This window comes from Coregonus clupeaformis, chromosome 25 (genome assembly GCF_020615455.1).
Source record: "Coregonus clupeaformis isolate EN_2021a chromosome 25, ASM2061545v1, whole genome shotgun sequence".
In the NCBI taxonomy this organism is placed as follows: domain Eukaryota; kingdom Metazoa; phylum Chordata; class Actinopteri; order Salmoniformes; family Salmonidae; genus Coregonus; species Coregonus clupeaformis.
This window is the reverse complement of record NC_059216.1, coordinates 19,781,210-19,801,856: the sequence shown is the minus strand read 5'-3', so window position 1 is coordinate 19,801,856 and position 20,647 is coordinate 19,781,210. Positions and strand designations below refer to the sequence as shown.

General features: G+C 46.6%; 1 protein-coding gene across 2 annotated transcripts in view; it reads right to left on the bottom strand.

Annotated features, from left to right (window-relative positions):
* LOC121539128 (vam6/Vps39-like protein) overlaps nt 1-20,515 on the bottom strand; it is a 91,719-nt gene extending 71,204 nt beyond the window's left edge. The window contains exons 1-8 of one of the 2 annotated variants that reach the window (XM_041847394.2): nt 19,906-20,515; nt 19,444-19,509; nt 19,212-19,276; nt 15,419-15,461; nt 15,142-15,236; nt 14,895-14,993; nt 8,554-8,646; nt 4,526-4,709 (exon numbers count right to left, since the gene is read on the bottom strand). In XM_041847394.2, the coding sequence (XP_041703328.1) occupies nt 4,526-4,709; nt 8,554-8,646; nt 14,895-14,993; nt 15,142-15,236; nt 15,419-15,461; nt 19,212-19,276; nt 19,444-19,509; nt 19,906-19,978 (718 nt within the window). In that variant the 5' untranslated portion in view covers nt 19,979-20,515. Of the gene's footprint in view, nt 1-4,525; nt 4,710-8,553; nt 8,647-14,894; nt 14,994-15,141; nt 15,237-15,418; nt 15,462-19,211; nt 19,277-19,373; nt 19,510-19,905 lie in introns of those variants that run through there. The other variant, XM_041847395.2, reaches the window with a different exon arrangement.
* Between the last annotated feature and the right edge of the window lie 132 nt (nt 20,516-20,647).

Sequence of the window (20,647 nt, the reverse complement as noted above, 5' to 3'; positions counted from 1 at the left end):
AACGTACAAAATCAGCAGGGGATCAAATACTTTTTTCCCTCACTGTATGTACATGCTAGTGTGTTGAAAAGGGACATAGCCTCCAGCCAACAGCCTGAAATTGTATTATGGAGCAGACAGACACACTGCTATAGCATTATAGTCATATTGCAGATGGACCTGTACACCTAAAACCTTTTATATGCATTTTATAAATCGTCTACTTTGTTACATACAGTACCAGTCAAGTATGGACACACCTCCTTCCCTACATAGGGCTCATAGGGCTCTAGTGAACAGTAGTGTACTATATAGGGAATAGGGTGCCATTTGGGATGTATACTGACATACACGTTTTAGAACATCTACTCATTCCAGGGTTTTTCTTTATTTTTACTATTTTCTACATTGTAGAATAATAGTGAAGACATCAAAACTATGAAATAACACATATGGAATCATGAAGTAACCAAAAAATTGTTAAACAAATCTAAATATATTTTATATTTGAGATTCTTCAAATAGCCACCCTTCGCCTTGATGAAAGCTTGGCAAACTCTTGGCATTCTCTCAACCAGGTTCATGAGGTAGTCACCTGGAATGCATTTCAATTAACAGGTGTGCCTTCTTAAAAGTTAATTTGTGGAATTTATTTCCTTCTTAATGCATTTGAGCCAATCAGTTGTCTTGTGACATACAGTTGAAGTCGGAAGTTTACATACACTTAGGGTGGAGTTTTTCAACCACTCCACAAATTTCTTTTTAACAAACTATAGCTTTGGCAAGTCGGTTAGGACATCTACTTTGTGCATGACATGTACTTTTTCCAACAATTGTTTACAGACAGATTATTTCACTGTATCACAATTCCAGTGGGTCAGAAGTTTACATACACTAAGTTGACTGTGCCTTTAAACAGCTTGGAAAATTCGAAAAAATGATGTCATGTCTTTAGAAGCTTCTGATAGGCTAATTGACATCATTTGAGTCAATTGGAGGTGTACCTGTGGATGTATTTCAAGGCCTACCTTCAAACTCAGTGCCTCTTTGCTTGACATCATGGGAAAATCAAAAGAAATCAGCCAAGACGTCAGAAAAAAAATTGTAGACCTCCATAAGTCTGGTTCATCCTTGGGAGCAATTTCCAAACGCCTGAAGGTACCACATTCATCTGTACAAACAATAGTACGCAAGTATAAACACCATGGGACCACGCAGCCGTCATACCGCTCAGGAAGGAGACACGTTCTGTCTCCTAGAGATGAACGTACGTTTGGTGCGAAAAGTGCAAATCAATCCCAGAACAACAGCAAAGGACCATGTGAAGATGCTGGAGGAAACAGGTACAAAAGTATCTATATCCACAGAAAAACGAGTCCTATATTGACATAACCTGAAAGGCCGCTCAGCAAGGAAGAAGCCACTGCTCCAAAACCGCCATAAAAAAGCCAGACTACGGTTTGCAACTGCACATGGGGACAAAGCTCGTACTTTTTGGAGAAATGTCCTCTGGTCTGATGAAACAAAAATAGAAGTGTTTGGCCATAATGACCATTGTTATGTTTGGAGGAAAAAGGGGTAGACTTGCAAGCCGAAGAACACCATCCCAACCGTGAAGCACGGGGGTGGCAGCATCATGCTGTGGGGGTGCTTTGCTGCAGGAGGGACTGGTGCAATTCACAAAATAGATGGCATCATGAGGAAGGAAAATTATGTGGATATATTGAAGCAACATCAAGACATCAGTCAGGAAGTTAAAGCTTGGTCGCAAATGGGTCTTCCAAATGGACAATCACCCCAAGCATACTTCCAAAGTTGTGGCAAAATGGCTTAAGGACAACAAATTCAAGGTATTGGAGTGGCCATCACAAAGCCCTGACCTCAATCCTATAGAACATTTGTGGGCAGAACTGAAAAAGCGTGTGCGACCAAGGAGGCCTACAAACCTGACTCAGTTACACCAGCTCTGTCAGGAGGAATGGGCCAAAATTCACCCAACTTATTGTGGGAAGCTTGTGGAAGGCTACCTGAAACGTTTGACCCACGTTAAACAATTTAAAGGCAATGCTACCAAATACTAATTGAGTGTATGTAAACTTCTGACCCACTGGGAATGTGATGAAAGAAATAAAAGCTGAAATAAATCATTCTCTCTACTATTATTCTGACATTTCACATTCTTAGAATAAAGTGGTGATCCTAACTGACCTAAGACAGGGAATGTTTACTAGGATTAAAATGTCAGGAATTGTGAAAAACTTTGTTTAAATGTATTTGGCTAAGGTGTATGTAAACTTCCGACTTCAACTGTAAATACCTTATTTACATAAGTATTCAAAAACCAATCCATGAGGTCGAAGGAATTGTCCGAGACAGGATTGTGTCGAGGCACAGATCTGGGGAAGGGTACCAAAACATTTCTGCAGCATTGAAGAAGGTCCAAGAACACAGTGGCCTCCATCATTCTTAAATGGAAGAAGTTTGGAACCACCAAGACTCTTCCTAGAGCAAGGTAGGGGGGTATACAGAAGATAGCCATATTTGGTAAAAGACCAAGTCCATATTATGGCAAGAACAGCTCAAATAAACTAAGAGAAACGACAGTCCATCATTACTTTAAGACATGAAGGTCAGTAAATACGGAATATTTCAAGAACTTTGGAAAGTTTCTTAGAGTGCAGTCGCAAAACCCATCAAGCGCTATGATAAAACTGGCTCTCATGAGGACCGCCACAGGAATGGAAGGCCCAGCGCTACCTCTGCTGCAGAGGATAAGTTCATTACAGTTACCAGCCTCAGAAATTGCAGCCCAAATAAATGCTTCACAGAGCTCAAATAACAGACACATCTCAACATCAACTGTTCAGAGGAGACTGCGAGAATCAGGCCTTCATGGTCGAATTGCTGCAAAGAAACCACTACTAAAGGACACCAATAAGAAGAAGAGACCTGCTTGGTCCAAGAAACACGAGCTATGGACATTAGACCGGTGGAAATGTGTCCTTTGGTCTGATGAGTCCAAATGTGAGATTTATGCTTCCAACCGCTGTGTCTTTGTGTGGTTCCCACCGTGAAGCATGGAGGAGGAGGTGTGATCACCGTGAAGCATGGAGGAGGAGGTGTGATCACCGTGAAGCATGGAGGAGGAGGTGTGATCACCGTGAAGCATGGAGGAGGAGGTGTTATGGTGTGGGGGTGCTTTTGCTGGTGACACTGTCTGATTTATTTAGAATTCAAGGCACACTTAACCAGCATGGCTACCACAGCATTCTGCAGCGATACGCCATCCCATCTGGTTTGGGCTTAGTGGAACTATCATGACCCAACACACCTCCAGGCTGTGTAAGGGCTATTTGACCAAGGAGAGTGATGGAGTGCTGCATCAGAAGACCTGGCCTCCACAATCACCCGACCTCAACCCAACTGAGATGAGTTGGACCACAGAGTGAAGGAAAAGCAGCCATCAAGTGCTCAGCATATGTGGGAACTCCTTCAAGTCTGTTGGAAAAGCATTCCAGGTGAAGCTGGTTGAGAGAATGCCAAGAGCGTGCAAAGCTGTCAACAAGGCAAAGGTTGTCTACTTTGAAGAATCTCAAATATAACATATTTTGATTTGTTTAACACTTTTTTGGTTACTACATGATTCCATATGTGTTATTTCATAGTTTTGATGTCTTCACTATTATTCTACAATGTAGAAAATAGTAAAAATAAAGAAAAACTCTTGAATGGTAATGTATATCAATGTTATTAGACAGGAGGAGGATTAGGATTATAGGTTGCACGCTTGTTGTCATCCTACAGATTGCAGTATTGCTTCTTCTTTTAAAGCAGTTTATCACAACATTGTTAATGGAGGAACACTGGCCTGTATCAGTATCTGATGGTGAATTACTTCTATTTGACAAAGTAATCTAACTCTCTGATTAGCCCTTTCTGCAGGCTACTATAGAAACTCCAATCAACATAGCTACAGCCTAAATCCACTCACATCAGATAATCTCCTCCTTGTGTTATAACCTACTAATCGTTTTTTTCTTTTTAACGATGTTTGATAAACTGACATATTTCTTCCATAAAACAAAAACGTGGCATTATTACATATTTGACCAGCTACAACTTAGCATTCTGTCACGTGCAATTAAAGCGACGATTTTAATTGGTTGATACGCATTTTGAGCCGGAGAAACAGTTTAAATTTAAATGACTGCTTATGTTCGCAATCACAGCCCCAACCATTTTCAAATTCAAAACCATAACACACTAAATAGACCAAATATAACATGAAGTGGCATTACGTCTGTAAACATGGCCAACAGTAATTAGTTTGTTTTTGTGTTTAAATAATATTCCATCGTAAATATGACGTATGCTACACAAAAACTTAAAAGAAAAGAAGAAGCAAGTCTGTAAACAAACAATATAGCGTAAAGTAATTAAAACATATCCATGATCCAATACCAGAGAGGCAGGATGGTAACCTAAATATTGCTGAGCCAGGGGAGAAAAAAGAACCGATGACAAGACAACAAGGAAACATTAGTACCCATATCGATGGGGATGTCGGTCCAGTTGAGGGCACACTTCTGAGTGCAGACCCCTTCCTCGTTGAGGACCACTGTGAGGTCATCCTGACCCAACGCCACCTTCCCATCAGCCAGGGGAACCACCAGCGGCTCCAGCTGCTTCCCCGTGGGGAAGAGCTCCTTGATGGAACCACGACCATCCATCTGGAGGACAAAGAGAAAGAGAGAGAGAGACAGACAAAGAGATAGATGTCAGGGGAGAGGTCTGAGGATACTGTGATGTCACGAGAGGCTACACAGCTTTCAGCGGGATTGCTCAAGTAGTGCAAGGAGACCAGGTTCAACCAAAACAAGGATTTTATTAAAGGTCTTGGGAAACTACCGAAAGTATAACACAATTCTGTTCTCTGGTGGCTCTTTAAGGGTTAACAGTTCAGGGATGTCTCTTCCACATCCAAAATCATAACTCTCCCTCGCTCAAATAACTTTTCCCCAGTCTTACTGTATTCCACGTTGCAGCTAGTGGCCAACCCAGCAAAAAGTCCTTCCAAATGTCTCTCACGTATTTCCACAGGTGCATATATCCAAAGGTGAGTATTTCCCAAAGGTAAGTATCTCCAAATCCTTATATTCCTCATGGAAGTGGACGTGCAGCACTCTTGTCCTCCAGAGAGCCCAGCCTGGAGACCGTGTCTCTTCCCTTCCCCAAACCTTCAGCTCATCAGCTCCTCATTTGTTTCAGCTGCGTGGGAAGATTGGCCATAGAGGGGGTGGAGTTCCCGACCATACCAGCAGATGGAGCCATAGCTGTCTGGGTTTGCAGCCACCTCAGGGGGATGTAACGTCCCTCCAGGACACAGCCTCTCGTGACATCACACATCCCCCTCCTCGGGACCGACGTCCTCGTCAGGGGTAAAGGCAGCGAAGAAGGCATCACGCCGGGAGGGCGTCCGCATTGCCGTGGTGCTTGCCAGACTGCTCTCTCTTCAACTGTTCCAACTCTAGGACCAGGGACTCAGCCTCCTGTTGTCTCTCCTTGAGTTTCTTACTGAACGCATCAGCCTTGGTTTTAGCAGAGTTTAGCTTCTGTTGAGCAGCTTTCAGTTCCTTCTCTCTCTCTGCCTCCGCATTCTTCATCTTGTTCTCCAACACCTTGTACTTCTCCTCTGCCTTCTTCTGGACCTCCTTACTACTGCGCAGGGTCTCCTCACACTCCTCGATGGTCCTGCGCGCCTCTCCAGCTCCTCCTGTTGCTTAGGGGAAGGAGCTCTGTTGGAGTTTAGCCTGGAGGATATCTAACTCTTCTGTCTTCATGTCTAACTGTTGCTTTAACAAACGATACCTCTCAGCGGTCCCCTTCAGACCAGACAGTTCTTTGTCCAGATTCTGTAGCTCCGTCTCTGTGTCGGTCTGGGCACCTGCCATCCCTATCAGAGCCCGGGGCGGGAGTGAGTAACTCGGAGGATTGCACCGGAGCCTTCCCAGGATGAGTCTTGCCTCTCCGTTTCGAGGTACTCGGGTTATCCTCTCCTGAGACTCTCTCCAGAGTGGGTAAAAGGCTGGGCAGTCTCGTCCAATTAGGACAGGGACGGGGAGGAATCAACCACCCCCGCCGTCGTGTGTATGGTTCCCCGTGTGCTGGTCATTGTAAGTTCAGTAATGGGGTATTCTCTGGTGTCCCCATGGACACAGGAAACTGGGAGGACTTTCCCCGGGGTCAGACACGTTGGGCCCACCAAATCCTTACGCACCAGGGTGGCCCGGCTACCAGAATCCAGTAAGGCCTCCACATCATGGTGATTCACAGTTACCGGGCAGGTGGGGGTCGATCTGGGCCGCCATCTACGACTCCCAAGAGCGAGGCAAAACGGTGTGTGGGTGCTGAGCTGGAGGACTCCGCAGTGGGCATAGGTTCATCGGCTGGTTTCCCACACTGCCAGGAGATATGTCCCATCTCCCCACACCGGTAACACTGTCGAGTTTCCCCCTCCTGGTGTACTCTTCTTGGACCCGCCTGGTTTCTGGCTCCCCCTGGAGCGGGATAAGTCCTGACGTGGCTGGGTTCGAGACCTTGGGGTCCCTTTGGACGGGTTCCTCCCATTTGTGGTGGGGCCGCACTCCTGGGGTCTTTTCCGGAAGCATTCAGCATCTCCGCTGTGGCCTGGTACTTTTCCACAGCTTCCACGGTCAGATCAGCCGTGGTCAAGGCCTGTTGACTGATGAACCGTTTTGCCTCATAAGGCAGGGCGCGTGGTAACGATCCACCACAACGGCCTCCACCACCGCCGCTGCTGTATTCCTCTGCGGATCCAGCCATTTCCTTGCGATTCGGACAAGTTCATGCATCTGCGCCCGAGGAGGTTGGTCTGGTTGGAAGGTCCAGCTGTGAAAGCGCTGGGCCATACCAAACTTTGTGAGTCCATATCTGCTGAGGATCTCAGACTTCAGGGCATCATAGTCAGTAACCTGGTCAGGGCCCAGGTCCCGGACAGCATTCAGTGATTCCCCGGTTAGAAAGGGGGCTAACAGACCAACCCACTGTTGCTTGGGCCAGGCTTCCCTAGTGGCCGTGGCCTCAAATGCATGCAGGTATGCCTCAATGTCATCGGTAGCTCCCATCTTAGATATAAAGTCACTTGCCTTTATTGGGCGGGTATTTTGGACAACCCTCTGTCTCTGCAACTGCAATTCCTCTGCCTTCAGAAGGTTGGCTTTCTTTTGCTCCTCCAAGAGAGCCACGTTTGCTTGCATCTGGGCTTGCTGGCCAGCAACAAGGGGCTTTCAATATGTCCTCCATTTCAGTCGGCGGGGAGCCTACGGCCAACTTGGAAAACTGGGTGATCAAACCTTCGGTATCCTCCTCTGACATGCACTATTAACGCTTGAGCGTGCCCGTATTCTCCACCATCTGTGATGTCACGAGAGGCTACACAGCTTTCAGCGGGATTGCTCAAGTAGTGCAAGGAGACCAGGTTCAACCAAAACAAGGATTTTATTAAAGGTCTTGGGAAACTACCGAAAGTATAACACAATTCTGTTCTCTGGTGGCTCTTTAAGGGTTAACAGTTCAGGGATGTCTCTTCCACATCCAAAATCATAACTCTCCCTCGCTCAAATAACTTTTCCCCAGTCTTACTGTATTCCACGTTGCAGCTAGTGGCCAACCCAGCAAAAAGTCCTTCCAAATGTCTCTCACGTATTTCCACAGGTGCATATATCCAAAGGTGAGTATTTCCCAAAGGTAAGTATCTCCAAATCCTTATATTCCTCATGGAAGTGGACGTGCAGCACTCTTGTCCTCCAGAGAGCCCAGCCTGGAGACCGTGTCTCTTCCCTTCCCCAAACCTTCAGCTCATCAGCTCCTCATTTGTTTCAGCTGCGTGGGAAGATTGGCCATAGAGGGGTGGAGTTCCCGACCATACCAGCAGATGGAGCCATAGCTGTCTGGGTTTGCAGCCACCTCAGGGGGATGTAACGTCCCTCCAGGACACAGCCTCTCGTGACATCACAATACATAGGGAAATAACACAACTAATCTATTTCCTCTTTCTGTCCGCTCCTGTCCTTAAGCTACTGAAAGCTGAACTAAAACAGCCTAATTATAAGCTTGAACTAAAACAGCCTAATTATAAGCTTGAACTAAAACAGCCTAATTATAAGCTTGAACCAAAACAGCCTAATTATAAGCTTGAACCAAAACAGCCTAATTATAAGCTTGAACCAAAACAGCCTAATTATAAGCTTGAACCAAAACAGCCTAATTATAAGCTTGAACTAAAACAGCCTAATTATAAGCTTGAACTAAACAGCCTAATTATAAGCTTGAACTAAAACAGCCTAATTATAAGCTTCCGCCATATTTTTGTTAACTTGTCAAGTCATCTCCGATCAGTGCAGATGAAGAGGGTAATTGAGATAGAGTCAAAGCCCCTCTTCGTAAATACTTCATAATGACAGCTCATATACATAATAGATCATATTATAGATGTCTTCGCGAAGGTTCACATGAAATCAACACACAGCGTTTCCTTTTTTCTGACCCACTGACCCGGATGAGGTAGTAGTCCCTCTTGAAGCCAACACAGATGGAGTTCTGACACCAGGCCATGGACTTAGGGATGTCTGGTGCAGCAAAGTCACCCTGACACACACAAACAAAAACAAAAACAACATCAGGTTAATACTTATTGGTTAACAATATCCCTCTAAAATGTGAGGACTGCATTTTCCTCCACCATTCCCATGTTTACATTTACATTTACATTTTAGTCATTTAGCAGACGCTCTTATCCAGAGCGACTTACAGGAGCAATTAGGGTTAAGTGCCTTGCTCAAGGGCACATTTACGTCATTTAGCAGACGCTCTTATCCAGAGCGACTCACCAATTGGTGCGTTCACCCTATAGCCAGTGGGATAACCACTTTACAATTTTGGGGGGGAGGGAAGAAGGATTACTTTATCCTATCCCAGGTATTCCTTAAAGAGGTGGGGTTTCAAATGCCTCCGGAAGGTGGTGAGTGACTCCGCTGTCCTGGCGTCGTGAGGGAGCTTGTTCCACCATTGGGGTGCCAGAGCAGCGAACAGTTTTGACTGGGCTGAGCGGGAACTATGCTTCCGCAGAGGAAGGGGAGCCAGCAGGCCAGAGGTGGATGAACGCAATGCCCTCGTTTGGGTGTAGGGACTGATCAGAGCCCGAAGGTACATGTTCTCTTCTATCCACTCACTCGCACATCTTGCAGGCCTGGAATTTCATGATTTTATGGGCAAGGCCATTTGGCCTTAGAGAGGAGCGGAGCCCAATCCATCATGTCAAGAACGATGCTGACAGAAGGCGCCACAAAATAAAAAACCAAACTCTAAATGAGACTTTTAATTCCATACATACAGTCACCTTACCCCCATACATACAGTGCCTTTCGGAAAGTATTCAGACCCTTTGACTTTTCCCACATTTTGTTACGTTACAGCCTTATTCTAAAATGGATTAAATAAATACAAAAATCTCATCAATGTACACACAATACCCCATAATGACAAAGCGAAAACAGGTTTTTTGAATATTTTGAAAATGTATAGAAAATTAAAAACATAAATACCTTATTTACATAAGTATTCAGACCCTATGCTATGGGACTTGAAATTGAGCTCAGGTGCATCCTGTTTCCATTGATCATCCTTGAGATGTTTCCACAACTTGATTGGAGTCCACCTGTGGTAAATTAAATTGATTGGACATGATTTGGAAAGGCACACACCTGTCTATATAAGGTCCCACAGTTAACAGTGCATGTCAGAGCAAAAACCAAGCCATGAGATCGAAGGAATTGTCCGTCGAGCTCCGAGACAGGATTGTGTCGAGGCACAGATTTGGGAAAGAGTACCAAAAATGTCTGCAGCATTGAAGATCCCCAAGAACACAGTGGCCTCCATCATTCTTAAATAGAAGAAGTTTGGAACCACAAAGACTGGCCGCCCGGAAAAACTGCGCAATTGGGGGAGAAGGGCCTTGGTCACGGAGGTGACCAAGAATCCGATGGTCACTCTGACAGACCTCTAGAGTTCCTCTGTGGAGATGGGACAACCTTCCAGAAGGACAACCATCTCCGCAGCACTCCACCAATCAGGCCTTTATGGTAGAGTGGCCAGACGGAAGCCACTCCTCAGTAAAAGGCACAAGACAGCCCGCTTGGAGTTTGCCAAAAGGCACCTAAAGGACTCTCAGACCATGAGAAACACGATTCTCTGGTCTGATGAAACCAGATTGAACTCTTTGGCCTGAATGCAAAGCGTCATGTCTGGAGGAAACCTGGCACCATCCCTACGGTGAAGCATGGTGTCGGCAGCATCATGCTGTGGGGATGTTTTTCAGCAGCAGGGACTGGGAGACTAGTCAGGATCGAGGGAAAGATGAACGGAGCAAAGTACAGAGAGATCCTTGATGAACACCTGCTCCAGAGCGCTCAGGACCTCAGACTGGGGCGAAGGTTCACCTTCCAACAGGACAACGACCCTAAGCACACAGCCAAGACAACGCAGGAGTGGCTTTGGGACAAGTCTCTGAATGTCCTTGAGTGGCTCAGCCAGAGCCCGGACTTGAACCAGATCGAACATCTCTGGAGAGACCTGAAAATAGCTGTGCAGCGACACTCCCCCTCCAACCTGACAGAGCTTGAGAAGATCTGCAGAGAAGAATGGGAGAAACTCCCCAAATACAGGTGTGCCAAGCTTGAAGCGTCATACCCAAGAAGACTCAAGGCTGTAATCGCTGCCAAAGGTGCTTCAAAGTACTGAGTAAAGGGTCTGAAAACTTATGTAAATGTGATATTTCAAAAAATGTTGTGCAAACATTTATTTAAAAACCTCTTTTTGCTTTGTCATTATGGGAAAGAGAAATATGGGTATTGTGTGTAGATTGATGAGGGAAAAAACCAATGTAATCAATTTTAGAATAAGGCTGTAACGTAACAAAATGTGGAAAAAGTCAAGGGGTCTGAAAACTTTCCGAATGCACTGTATATACTGTCGAAATTCGATAAGAAGGGCGCGCGCCATTGCATCCCAGATGTGTCAGTCTTCACTAGTAGCCTACTTTGGAGCTCAGATGCCGGAGAACGACCCGATCACATGACGGGCATTGGCTAATAAGCATTGATATACACTACCAGTCAAAAAGTTTGGACACACCTACTCATTCAAGGGTTATTCTTTATTTTTACTATTTTCTACATTGTAGAATAATTGTGAAGACATCAAAACTATGAAATAACTCATATGGAATCATGTAGTAACCAAAAAAAAAAAGTGTTAAATCAAAATCTATTTTATATTTTAGATTCTTCAAAGTAGCCACCCTTTGCCTTGATGACAGCTTTGCACACTCTTGGCATTCTCTCAACCAGATTCACCTGGAATGTTTGTTGGCTGCTTTTCCTTCACTCTGCGTTCCGACTCATCTCAAACCATCTCAATTGGGTTGAGTTTGGGTGATTGTGGAGGCCAGGTCATCTGATGCAGCACTCCATCACGCTCCTTCTTGGTCAAATAGCCCTTACACCTGGAGGTGTGTTGGGTCATTGTCCTGTTGAAAAACAAATGATAGTCCCACTAAGCGCAAACCAGATGGGATGGCGTATCACTGCAGAATGCTGTGGTAGCCATGCTGGTTAAGTGTGCCTTGAATTCTAAATAAATCACAGACAGTGTCACCAGCAAAGCACCCCCACACCATCACACCTCCTCCACCATGCTTCACGGTGGGAACCACACATGCTGAGATCATCCGTTTACCTACTCTGTCTCACAAAGACACGGCGATTGGAACCCAAAATCTCACATTTGGACTCATCAGATCAAAGGACAGATTTCCACCGGTCTAATGTCCATTGCTTGAGTTTCTTGGCCCAAGCAAGTCTCTTCTTCTTATTGGTGTCCTTTAGTTGTAGTTTATTTGCAACAATTCGCCCATGAAGGCCTGATTCATGCAGTCTCCTCTGAACAGTTGATGTTGAGATGTGTCTGTTACTTGAACTCTGTGAAGCATTTATTTGGGCTGCAATTTCTGAGGCTGGTAACTCTAACGAACTTAACAACAGAGGTAACTCTGGGTCTTCCTTTCCTGTGGCTGTCCTTATGAGAGCCAGTTTCACCATAGCGCTTGATGGGTTTTGCGACTGCACTTACAGAAACTTTCTAAGTTCTTGAAATTTTCAAGATTGACTGACCTTCATGTCTTAAAGTAATGATGGACCGTCGTTTCTCTTTGCTTATTTGAGATGTTCATAATATGGACTTGGTCTTTTACCAAATAGGGCTATCTTCTGTATACCCCCCTACCCTGTCAAAACACAACTGATTGGCTCAAACGCATTAAGAAAATAAATTCCACAAATTAACTTTCAACATGGCACACCTGTTAATTGAAATGCATTCCAGGTGACTACATCATGAATCTGGTTGAGAGAATGGCAAGAGTGTGCAAAGCTGTCATCAAGGCAAAGGATGGCTACTTTGAAGAATCACTACATGCATCCATATGTGTTATTTCATAGTTTTGATGTCTTCACTATTATTCTACAATTTAGAAAAAAATTTAAAAAAATAAGAAAAACCCTGGAATGAGTAGGTGTCCAAACTTTTGACTGGTACTGTATCTGAGACAGCCATGTGGCTTCGGAACAGGGCGATTGGCAGCCGGGAGAAGGGAATTATAATATTCAGCCTGAGGGCACAACGGCCACTTTGGCCGCAAGACATGGATTTTTAGGGGACATTACAGCCACACAAGGGGGCATTACAGCCACACAAGGGGGAATTACAGCCACACAAGGGGGCATTACAGCCACACAAGGGGGCATTACAGCCACACAAGGGGGCATTACAGCCACACAAGGGGGCATTACAGCCACACAAGGGGCATTACAGCCACACAAGGGGGTATTACAGCCACACAAGGGGGAATTACAGCCACACAAGGGGGAATTACAGCCACACAAGGGGGCATTACAGCCACACAAGGGGGAATTACAGCCACACAAGGGGGCATTACAGCCACACAAGGGGGGCATTACAGCCACACAAGGGGGTATTACAGCCACACAAGGGGGTATTACAGCCACACAAGGGGGCATTACAGCCACACAAGGGGGCATTACAGCCACACAAGGGGGCATTACAGCCACACAAGGGGGCATTACAGCCACACAAGGGGGCATTACAGCCACACAAGGGGGCATTACAGCCACACAAGGGGAAATTACAGCCACACAAGGGGGCATTACAGCCACACAAGGGGGAATTACAGCCACACAAGGGGGTATTACAGCCACACAAGGGGGCATTACAGCCACACAAGGGGGCATTACAGCCACACAAGGGGAAATTACAGCCACACAAGGGGAAATTACAGCCACACAAGGGGGTATTACAGCCACACAAGGGGGTATTACAGCCACACAAGGGGGAATTACAGCCACACAAGGGGGCATTACAGCCACACAAGGGGAAATTACAGCCACACAAGGGGAAATTACAGCCACACAAGGGGGCATTACAGCCACACAAGGGGGAATTACAGCCACACAAGGGGGCATTACAGCCACACAAGGGGGAATTACAGCCACACAAGGGGGCATTACAGCCACACAAGGGGGTATTACAGCCACACAAGGGGGTATTACAGCCACACAAGGGGGTATTACAGCCACACAAGGGGGAATTACAGCCACACAAGGGGGAATTACAGCCACACAAGGGGAAATTACAGCCACACAAGGGGTAATACAGCCACACAAGGGGAATTACAGCCACACAAGGGGGAATTACAGCCACACAAGGGGGCATTACAGCCACATAAGGGGGCATTACAGCCACACAAGGGGCATTACAGCCACACAAAGGGGCATTACAGCCACACAAGGGGGGAATTACAGCCACACAAGGGGGGAATTACAGCCACACAAGGGGGGAATTACAGCCACACAAGGGGGCATTACAGCCACACAAGGGGGAATTACAGCCACACAAGGGGGAATTACAGCCACACAAGGGGGAATTACAGCCACACAAGGGGGAATTACAGCCACACAAGGGGGAATTACAGCCACACAAGGGGGAATTACAGCCACACAAGGGGGAATTACAGCCACACAAGGGGGGATTACAGCCACACAAGGGGGTATTACAGCCACACAAGGGGGAATTACAGCCACACAAGGGGGAATTACAGCCACACAAGGGGGCATTACAGCCACACAAGGGGGAATTACAGCCACACAAGGGGGAATTACAGCCACACAAGGGGGAATTACAGCCACACAAGGGGGAATTACAGCCACACAAGGGGGTATTACAGCCACACAAGGGGGCATTACAGCCACACAAGGGGTCATTACAGCCACACAAGGGGGTATTACAGCCACACAAGGGGGTATTACAGTCTTACCTGTAGCTCATAGAACTCCCTGTCTTACCTGTAGCTCATAGGACTCCCTGTCTTACCTGTAGCTCATAGGACTCCCTGTCTTACCTGTAGCTCATAGAACTCCCTGTCTTACCTGTAGCTCATAGGACTCCCTGTCTTACCTGTGGCTCATAGGACTCCCTGTCTTACCTGTAGCTCATAGAACTCCCTGTCTTACCTGTGGCTCATAGGACTCCCTGTCTTACCTGTGGCTCATAGGACTCCCTGTCTTACCTGTAGCTCATAGAACTCCCTGTCTTACCTGTAGCTCATAGAACTCCCTGTCTTACCTGTAGCTCATAGGACTCACTGTCTTACTTGTAGCTCATAGAACTCCCTGTCTTACCTGTAGCTCATAGAACTCCCTGTCTTACCTGTGGCTCATAGGACTCCCTGTCTTACCTGTGGCTCATAGAACTCCCTGTCTTACCTGTAGCTCATAGAACTCCCTGTCCTTCCAGTAGTACAGCTGAAGCTTCTTCTTCACAGCAACACACATCCTCAGCTGGGCCTCTCCTGAAGGGGACTGCTGCAGGAAGAAGCAGAAGAAGACTATTTGTCCCATTGTCAAAGGGAAACAGGAAATATCTTTACAGGAGCTACAGATAGATACAATTAACTGGTTAACATAAAAGACATTTACAAACTATGTCGCCGTCACCAGAGCGTCATTTTACCTGCAGGTCACAGGCGAAGAGCGTTGCCCCTCTGGCCTTGGAGACCACGGTAATCTGCTGGAAGGTCAACAGATCATGCACATGGATGTTGTTCTCTGTAGAGGGAGAGAGGAACACACACATGCAGACACAGACACACACACATAGACACACACACACAGAACAACAACAGGCAACATTAAAACAAGCTTTGACCTATGGATTATCGAGATTAACATCCTCATGTTCATGTGAACAATATGGCCTCTTGTTTGCTGAGGAAAATGTTTTACTGTACCTAGCAGACTGATGAGGATCTTGTACTGTGAGACAATGAAGAGCTGCAAGGAAGAGAAGAAAGAGACTAGAGTGAAACAGAGGGACAATGGTAACCTGAGGGAGAAAGAGACCAGAGTGAAACTGAGAGGGACAATGGTAACCTGAGGGAGAAAGAGACCAGAGTGAAACTGAGAGGGACAATGGTAACCTGAGGGAGAAAGAGACCAGAGTGAAACTGAGCGGGACAATGGTAACCTGAGGGAGAAAGAGACCAGAGTGAAACTGAGAGGGACAATGGTAACCTGAGGGAGAAAGAGACCAGAGTGAAACAGAGTGGGACAATGGTAACCTGAGGGAGAAAGAGACCAGAGTGAAACAGAGTGGGACAATGGTAACCTGAGGGAGAAAGAGACCAGAGTGAAACTGAGAGGGACAATGGTAACCTGAGGGAGAAAGAGACCAGAGTGAAACAGAGTGGGACAATGGTAACCTGAGGGAGAAAGAGACCAGAGTGAAACTGAGAGGGACAATGGTAACCTGAGGGAGAAAGAGACCAGAGTGAAACTGAGAGGGACAATGGTAACCTGAGGGAGAAAGAGACCAGAGTGAAACAGAGAGGGACAATGGTAACCTGAGGGAGAAAGAGACCAGAGTGAAACTGAGAGGGACAATGGTAACCTGAGGGAGAAAGAGACCAGAGTGAAACTGAGAGGGACAATGGTAACCTGAGGGAGAAAGAGACCAGAGTGAAACTGAGAGGGACAATGGTAACCTGAGGGAGAAAGAGACCAGAGTGAAACTGAGGGGGACAATGGTAACCTGAGGGAGAAAGAGACCAGAGTGAAACTGAGAGGGACAATGGTAACCTGAGGGAGAAAGAGACCAGAGTGAAACTGAGAGGGACAATGGTAACCTGAGGGAGAAAGAGACCAGAGTGAAACTGAGAGGGGACAATGGTAACCTGAGGGAGAAAGAGACCAGAGTGAAACTGAGCGGGACAATGGTAACCTGAGGGAGAAAGAGAGACCAGAGTGAAACTGAGGCGGGACAATGGTAACCTGAGGGAGAAAGAGACCAGAGTGAAACTGAGCGGGACAATGGTAACCTGAGGGAGAAAGAGACCAGAGTGAAACTGAGCGGGACAATGGTAACCTGAGGGAGAAAGAGACCAGAGTGAAACTGAGAGGGACAATGGTAACCTGAGGGAGAAAGAGACCAGAGTGAAACTGAGAGGGACAATGGTAACCTGAGGGAGAAAGAGACCAGAGTGAAACTGAGAGGGACAATGGTAACCTGAGGGAGAAAGAGACCAGAGTGAAACTGGAGAGGGACAATGGTAACCTGAGGGAGAAAGAGACCAGAGTGAAACTGAGAGGGACAATGGTAACCTGAGGGAGAAAGAGACCAGAGTGAAACTGAGAGGGACAATGGTAACCTGAGGGAGAAAGAGACCAGAGTGAAACTGAGAGGGACAATGGTAACCTGAGGGAGAAAGAGACCAGAGTGAAACTGAGCGGGACAATGGTAACCTGAGGGAGAAAGAGACCAGAGTGAAACTGAGCGGGACAATGGTAACCTGAGGGAGAAAGAGACCAGAGTGAAACTGAGCGGGACAATGGTAACCTGAGGGAGAAAGAGACCAGAGTGAAACTGAGCGGGACAATGGTAACCTGAGGGAGAAAGAGACCAGAGTGAAACTGAGAGGGACAATGGTAACCTGAGGGAGAAAGAGACCAGAGTGAAACTGAGCGGGACAATGGTAACCTGAGGGAGAAAGAGACCAGAGTGGAAACTGAGGGGACAATGGTAACCTGAGGGAGAAAGAGACCAGAGTGAAACTGAGAGGGACAATGGTAACCTGAGGGAGAAAGAGACCAGAGTGAAACTGAGAGGGACAACGGTAACCTGAGGGAGAAAGAGACCAGAGTGAAACTGAGAGGGACAATGGTAACCTGAGGGAGAAAGAGACCAGAGTGGAAACTGAGCGGGACAATGGTAACCTGAGGGAGAAAGAGACCAGAGTGAAACTGAGAGGGACAATGGTAACCTGAGGGAGAAAGAGACCAGAGTGAAACTGAGAGGGACAATGGTAACCTGAGGGAGAAAGAGACCAGAGTGAAACTGAGAGGGACAATGGTAACCTGAGGGAGAAAGAGACCAGAGTGAAACTGAGCGGGACAATGGTAACCTGAGGGAGAAAGAGACCAGAGTGAAACTGAGAGGGACAATGGTAACCTGAGGGAGAAAGAGACCAGAGTGAAACTGAGAGGGACAATGGTAACCTGAGGGAGAAAGAGACCAGAGTGAAACTGAGCGGGACAATGGTAACCTGAGGGAGAAAGAGACCAGAGTGAAACTGAGAGGGACAATGGTAACCTGAGGGGAGAAAGAGACCAGAGTGAAACTGAGCGGGACAATGGTAACCTGAGGGAGAAAGAGACCAGAGTGAAACTGAGAGGGACAATGGTAACCTGAGGGAGAAAGAGACCAGAGTGAAACTGAGCGGGACAATGGTAACCTGAGGGAGAAAGAGACCAGAGTGAAACTGAGAGGGACAATGGTAACCTGAGGGAGAAAGAGACCAGAGTGAAACTGAGCGGGACAATGGTAACCTGAGGGAGAAAGAGACCAGAGTGAAACTGAGCGGGACAATGGTAACCTGAGGGAGAAAGAGACCAGAGTGAAACTGAGCGGGACAATGGTAACCTGAGGGAGAAAGAGACCAGAGTGAAACTGAGAGGACAATGGTAACCTGAGGGAGAAAGAGACCAGAGTGAAACTGAGCGGGACAATGGTAACCTGAGGGAGAAAGAGACCAGAGTGAAACTGAGCGGGACAATGGTAACCTGAGGGAGAAAGAGACCAGAGTGAAACTGAGCGGGACAATGGTAACCTGAGGGAGAAAGAGACCAGAGTGAAACTGAGAGGGACAATGGTAACCTGAGGGAGAAAGAGACCAGAGTGAAACTGAGAGGGACAATGGTAACCTGAGGGAGAAAGAGACCAGAGTGAAACTGAGCGGGACAATGGTAACCTGAGGGAGAAAGAGACCAGAGTGAAACTGAGAGGGACAATGGCAACCTGAGGGAGAAAGAGACCAGAGTGAAACTGAGCGGGACAATGGTAACCTGAGGGAGAAAGAGACCAGAGTGAAACTGAGAGGGACAATGGTAACCTGAGGGAGAAAGAGACCAGAGTGAAACTGAGCGGGACAATGGTAACCTGAGGGAGAAAGAGACCAGAGTGAAACTGAGCGGGACAATGGTAACCTGAGGGAGAAAGAGACCAGAGTGAAACTGAGCGGGACAATGGTAACCTGAGGGAGAAAGAGACCAGAGTGAAACTGAGAGGACAATGGTAACCTGAGGGAGAAAGAGACCAGAGGAAACTGAGAGGGACAATGGTAACCTGAGGGAGAAAGAGACCAGAGTGAAACTGAGCGGGACAATGGTAACCTGAGGGAGAAAGAGACCAGAGTGAAACTGAGCGGGACAATGGTAACCTGAGGGAGAAAGAGACCAGAGTGAAACTGAGCGGGACAATGGTAACCTGAGGGAGTGTCAACAACTCCTTGTCACTCAAGGACAGCAACGGAGTTGACAAGAGCACATCAAAGATCTGGAACTAGGCTAGGACAACAGTCTCTACTAGATTTGTTTCAATCTGTGGTACTTTTTGTAATTCCTGTCACATCAACAGGATGTGAAGCGTGTGTACATTACGAGAGACGGTAACTGAAAGGGGTCCTGAGGGGGGACAGAGAGAGAGAGAGAGACCTCCCGGCTCCCTCCATCCTCACTCCGTCTGCCTACCTGCTGGATCTTCTTGGAGAAGTTCTTGTTGGATTTCTCCAGAGTCACCTCAAACCTGTTGGTACCTATGAAGAAGAAAGAGAGAGTGGATCTGTTTCCTTGTTTGAGGCACCTGCTACGGAATGAGGTAATAAACACAATGACACTGGAAACTATGCTCACCGAAGCCAACCATACACACACAAAAACACAGGACAGGGACTGAAAGCAGAGGTCTCTCTCTCTCATTCACCTGCATCCTTTTTGATTCTGTAGAGCAGGAGATGGCCTGGTTTGGTCCCCACTAGAAGCCAGTCCTCTGTGACATGATAGGAAATAGAAGGACCTCAGCATGGTTATGTCTCAAATGGCCCTATGTAGTGCACTACTTTTGATAAGAACCCATAGGGCTCTGGTTAAATACATAGGAAATGCCATTTGGGACACAAGTTATATGAGGACATCACTGGGAGCCATTATAATACAATGGTATTAATTAAATATGACGTGGTCTCCAATAAATCTCTCGGTCATCGACAGGGTGACTTTGTTTACAATTGTCTGTCACCTCAAAACTCATCAAGCTATAAATTGGCTTGCTGTCAAGTTATCAGCTGGCTAGCTGGTAAACAAACCAGCCAGCTAGCTTGTTCATGTCAACAACATTGTGTGGTTAGCTAGATAGATAGCTAGTTAGTCGACAATATCAATTTACCCCAGGCCGCAAGACAGTCAATCTGGAGAGGCAGTTTCTCCAGGATAGGCACCGGTTCGTAAGCGTCATGCATTGTGGAGCTTTCCTGGTAGCGGAGATCCGATAAATTAACAAGCCGGTTGATGGATAATGTCGTTTCGATTTACTAAGGTAGCTATGAGCTAACGTTTACTAGCCAGCCAGTAATGACAAAAATCACTTTCACGCTGGGCAACGTTACAAGGCACGCCTAAAATGTCATGTCCCCACCAGCCGATCAAACCGTTTCTTTAATCCGTATTGGTGACCTGAAGATAATTCCTGTCATTCGTTGAAACCATGACATCCAAGCAAGTTTCGTCCAAAAAGAAATAGCAAGGAAATTGTTCTAGCCAGCTAGCTAGCGTTAACACACACACAAACGCTAGCTAGCAAGCCAACTAAATTCCGTAGCCATCATCCCATGCTAGTCTTGACCGACCCACCTTTTGACAAGAAAATCAGAAATGACTAGATAAATACTTGTCGTTCAAGTTGCTCAGTTAGCTAATAAGCTAGTTAGCTGGCTAGTTCCTCTCAGCGCCGCTACAGACTCGGGTTCGACAGGCACGTGACTGACGTCAGGACGTTCACGTGGGACCAATTATAACAAGGCGCACATTCACGAGCGATCAAGCACCGGGCGGATAGAGAAGAATGTGTGTTGTTGCATAAAGCGAAGGGACAAGACTGGAACTACCAATTGGATATCACGAATCGGGGA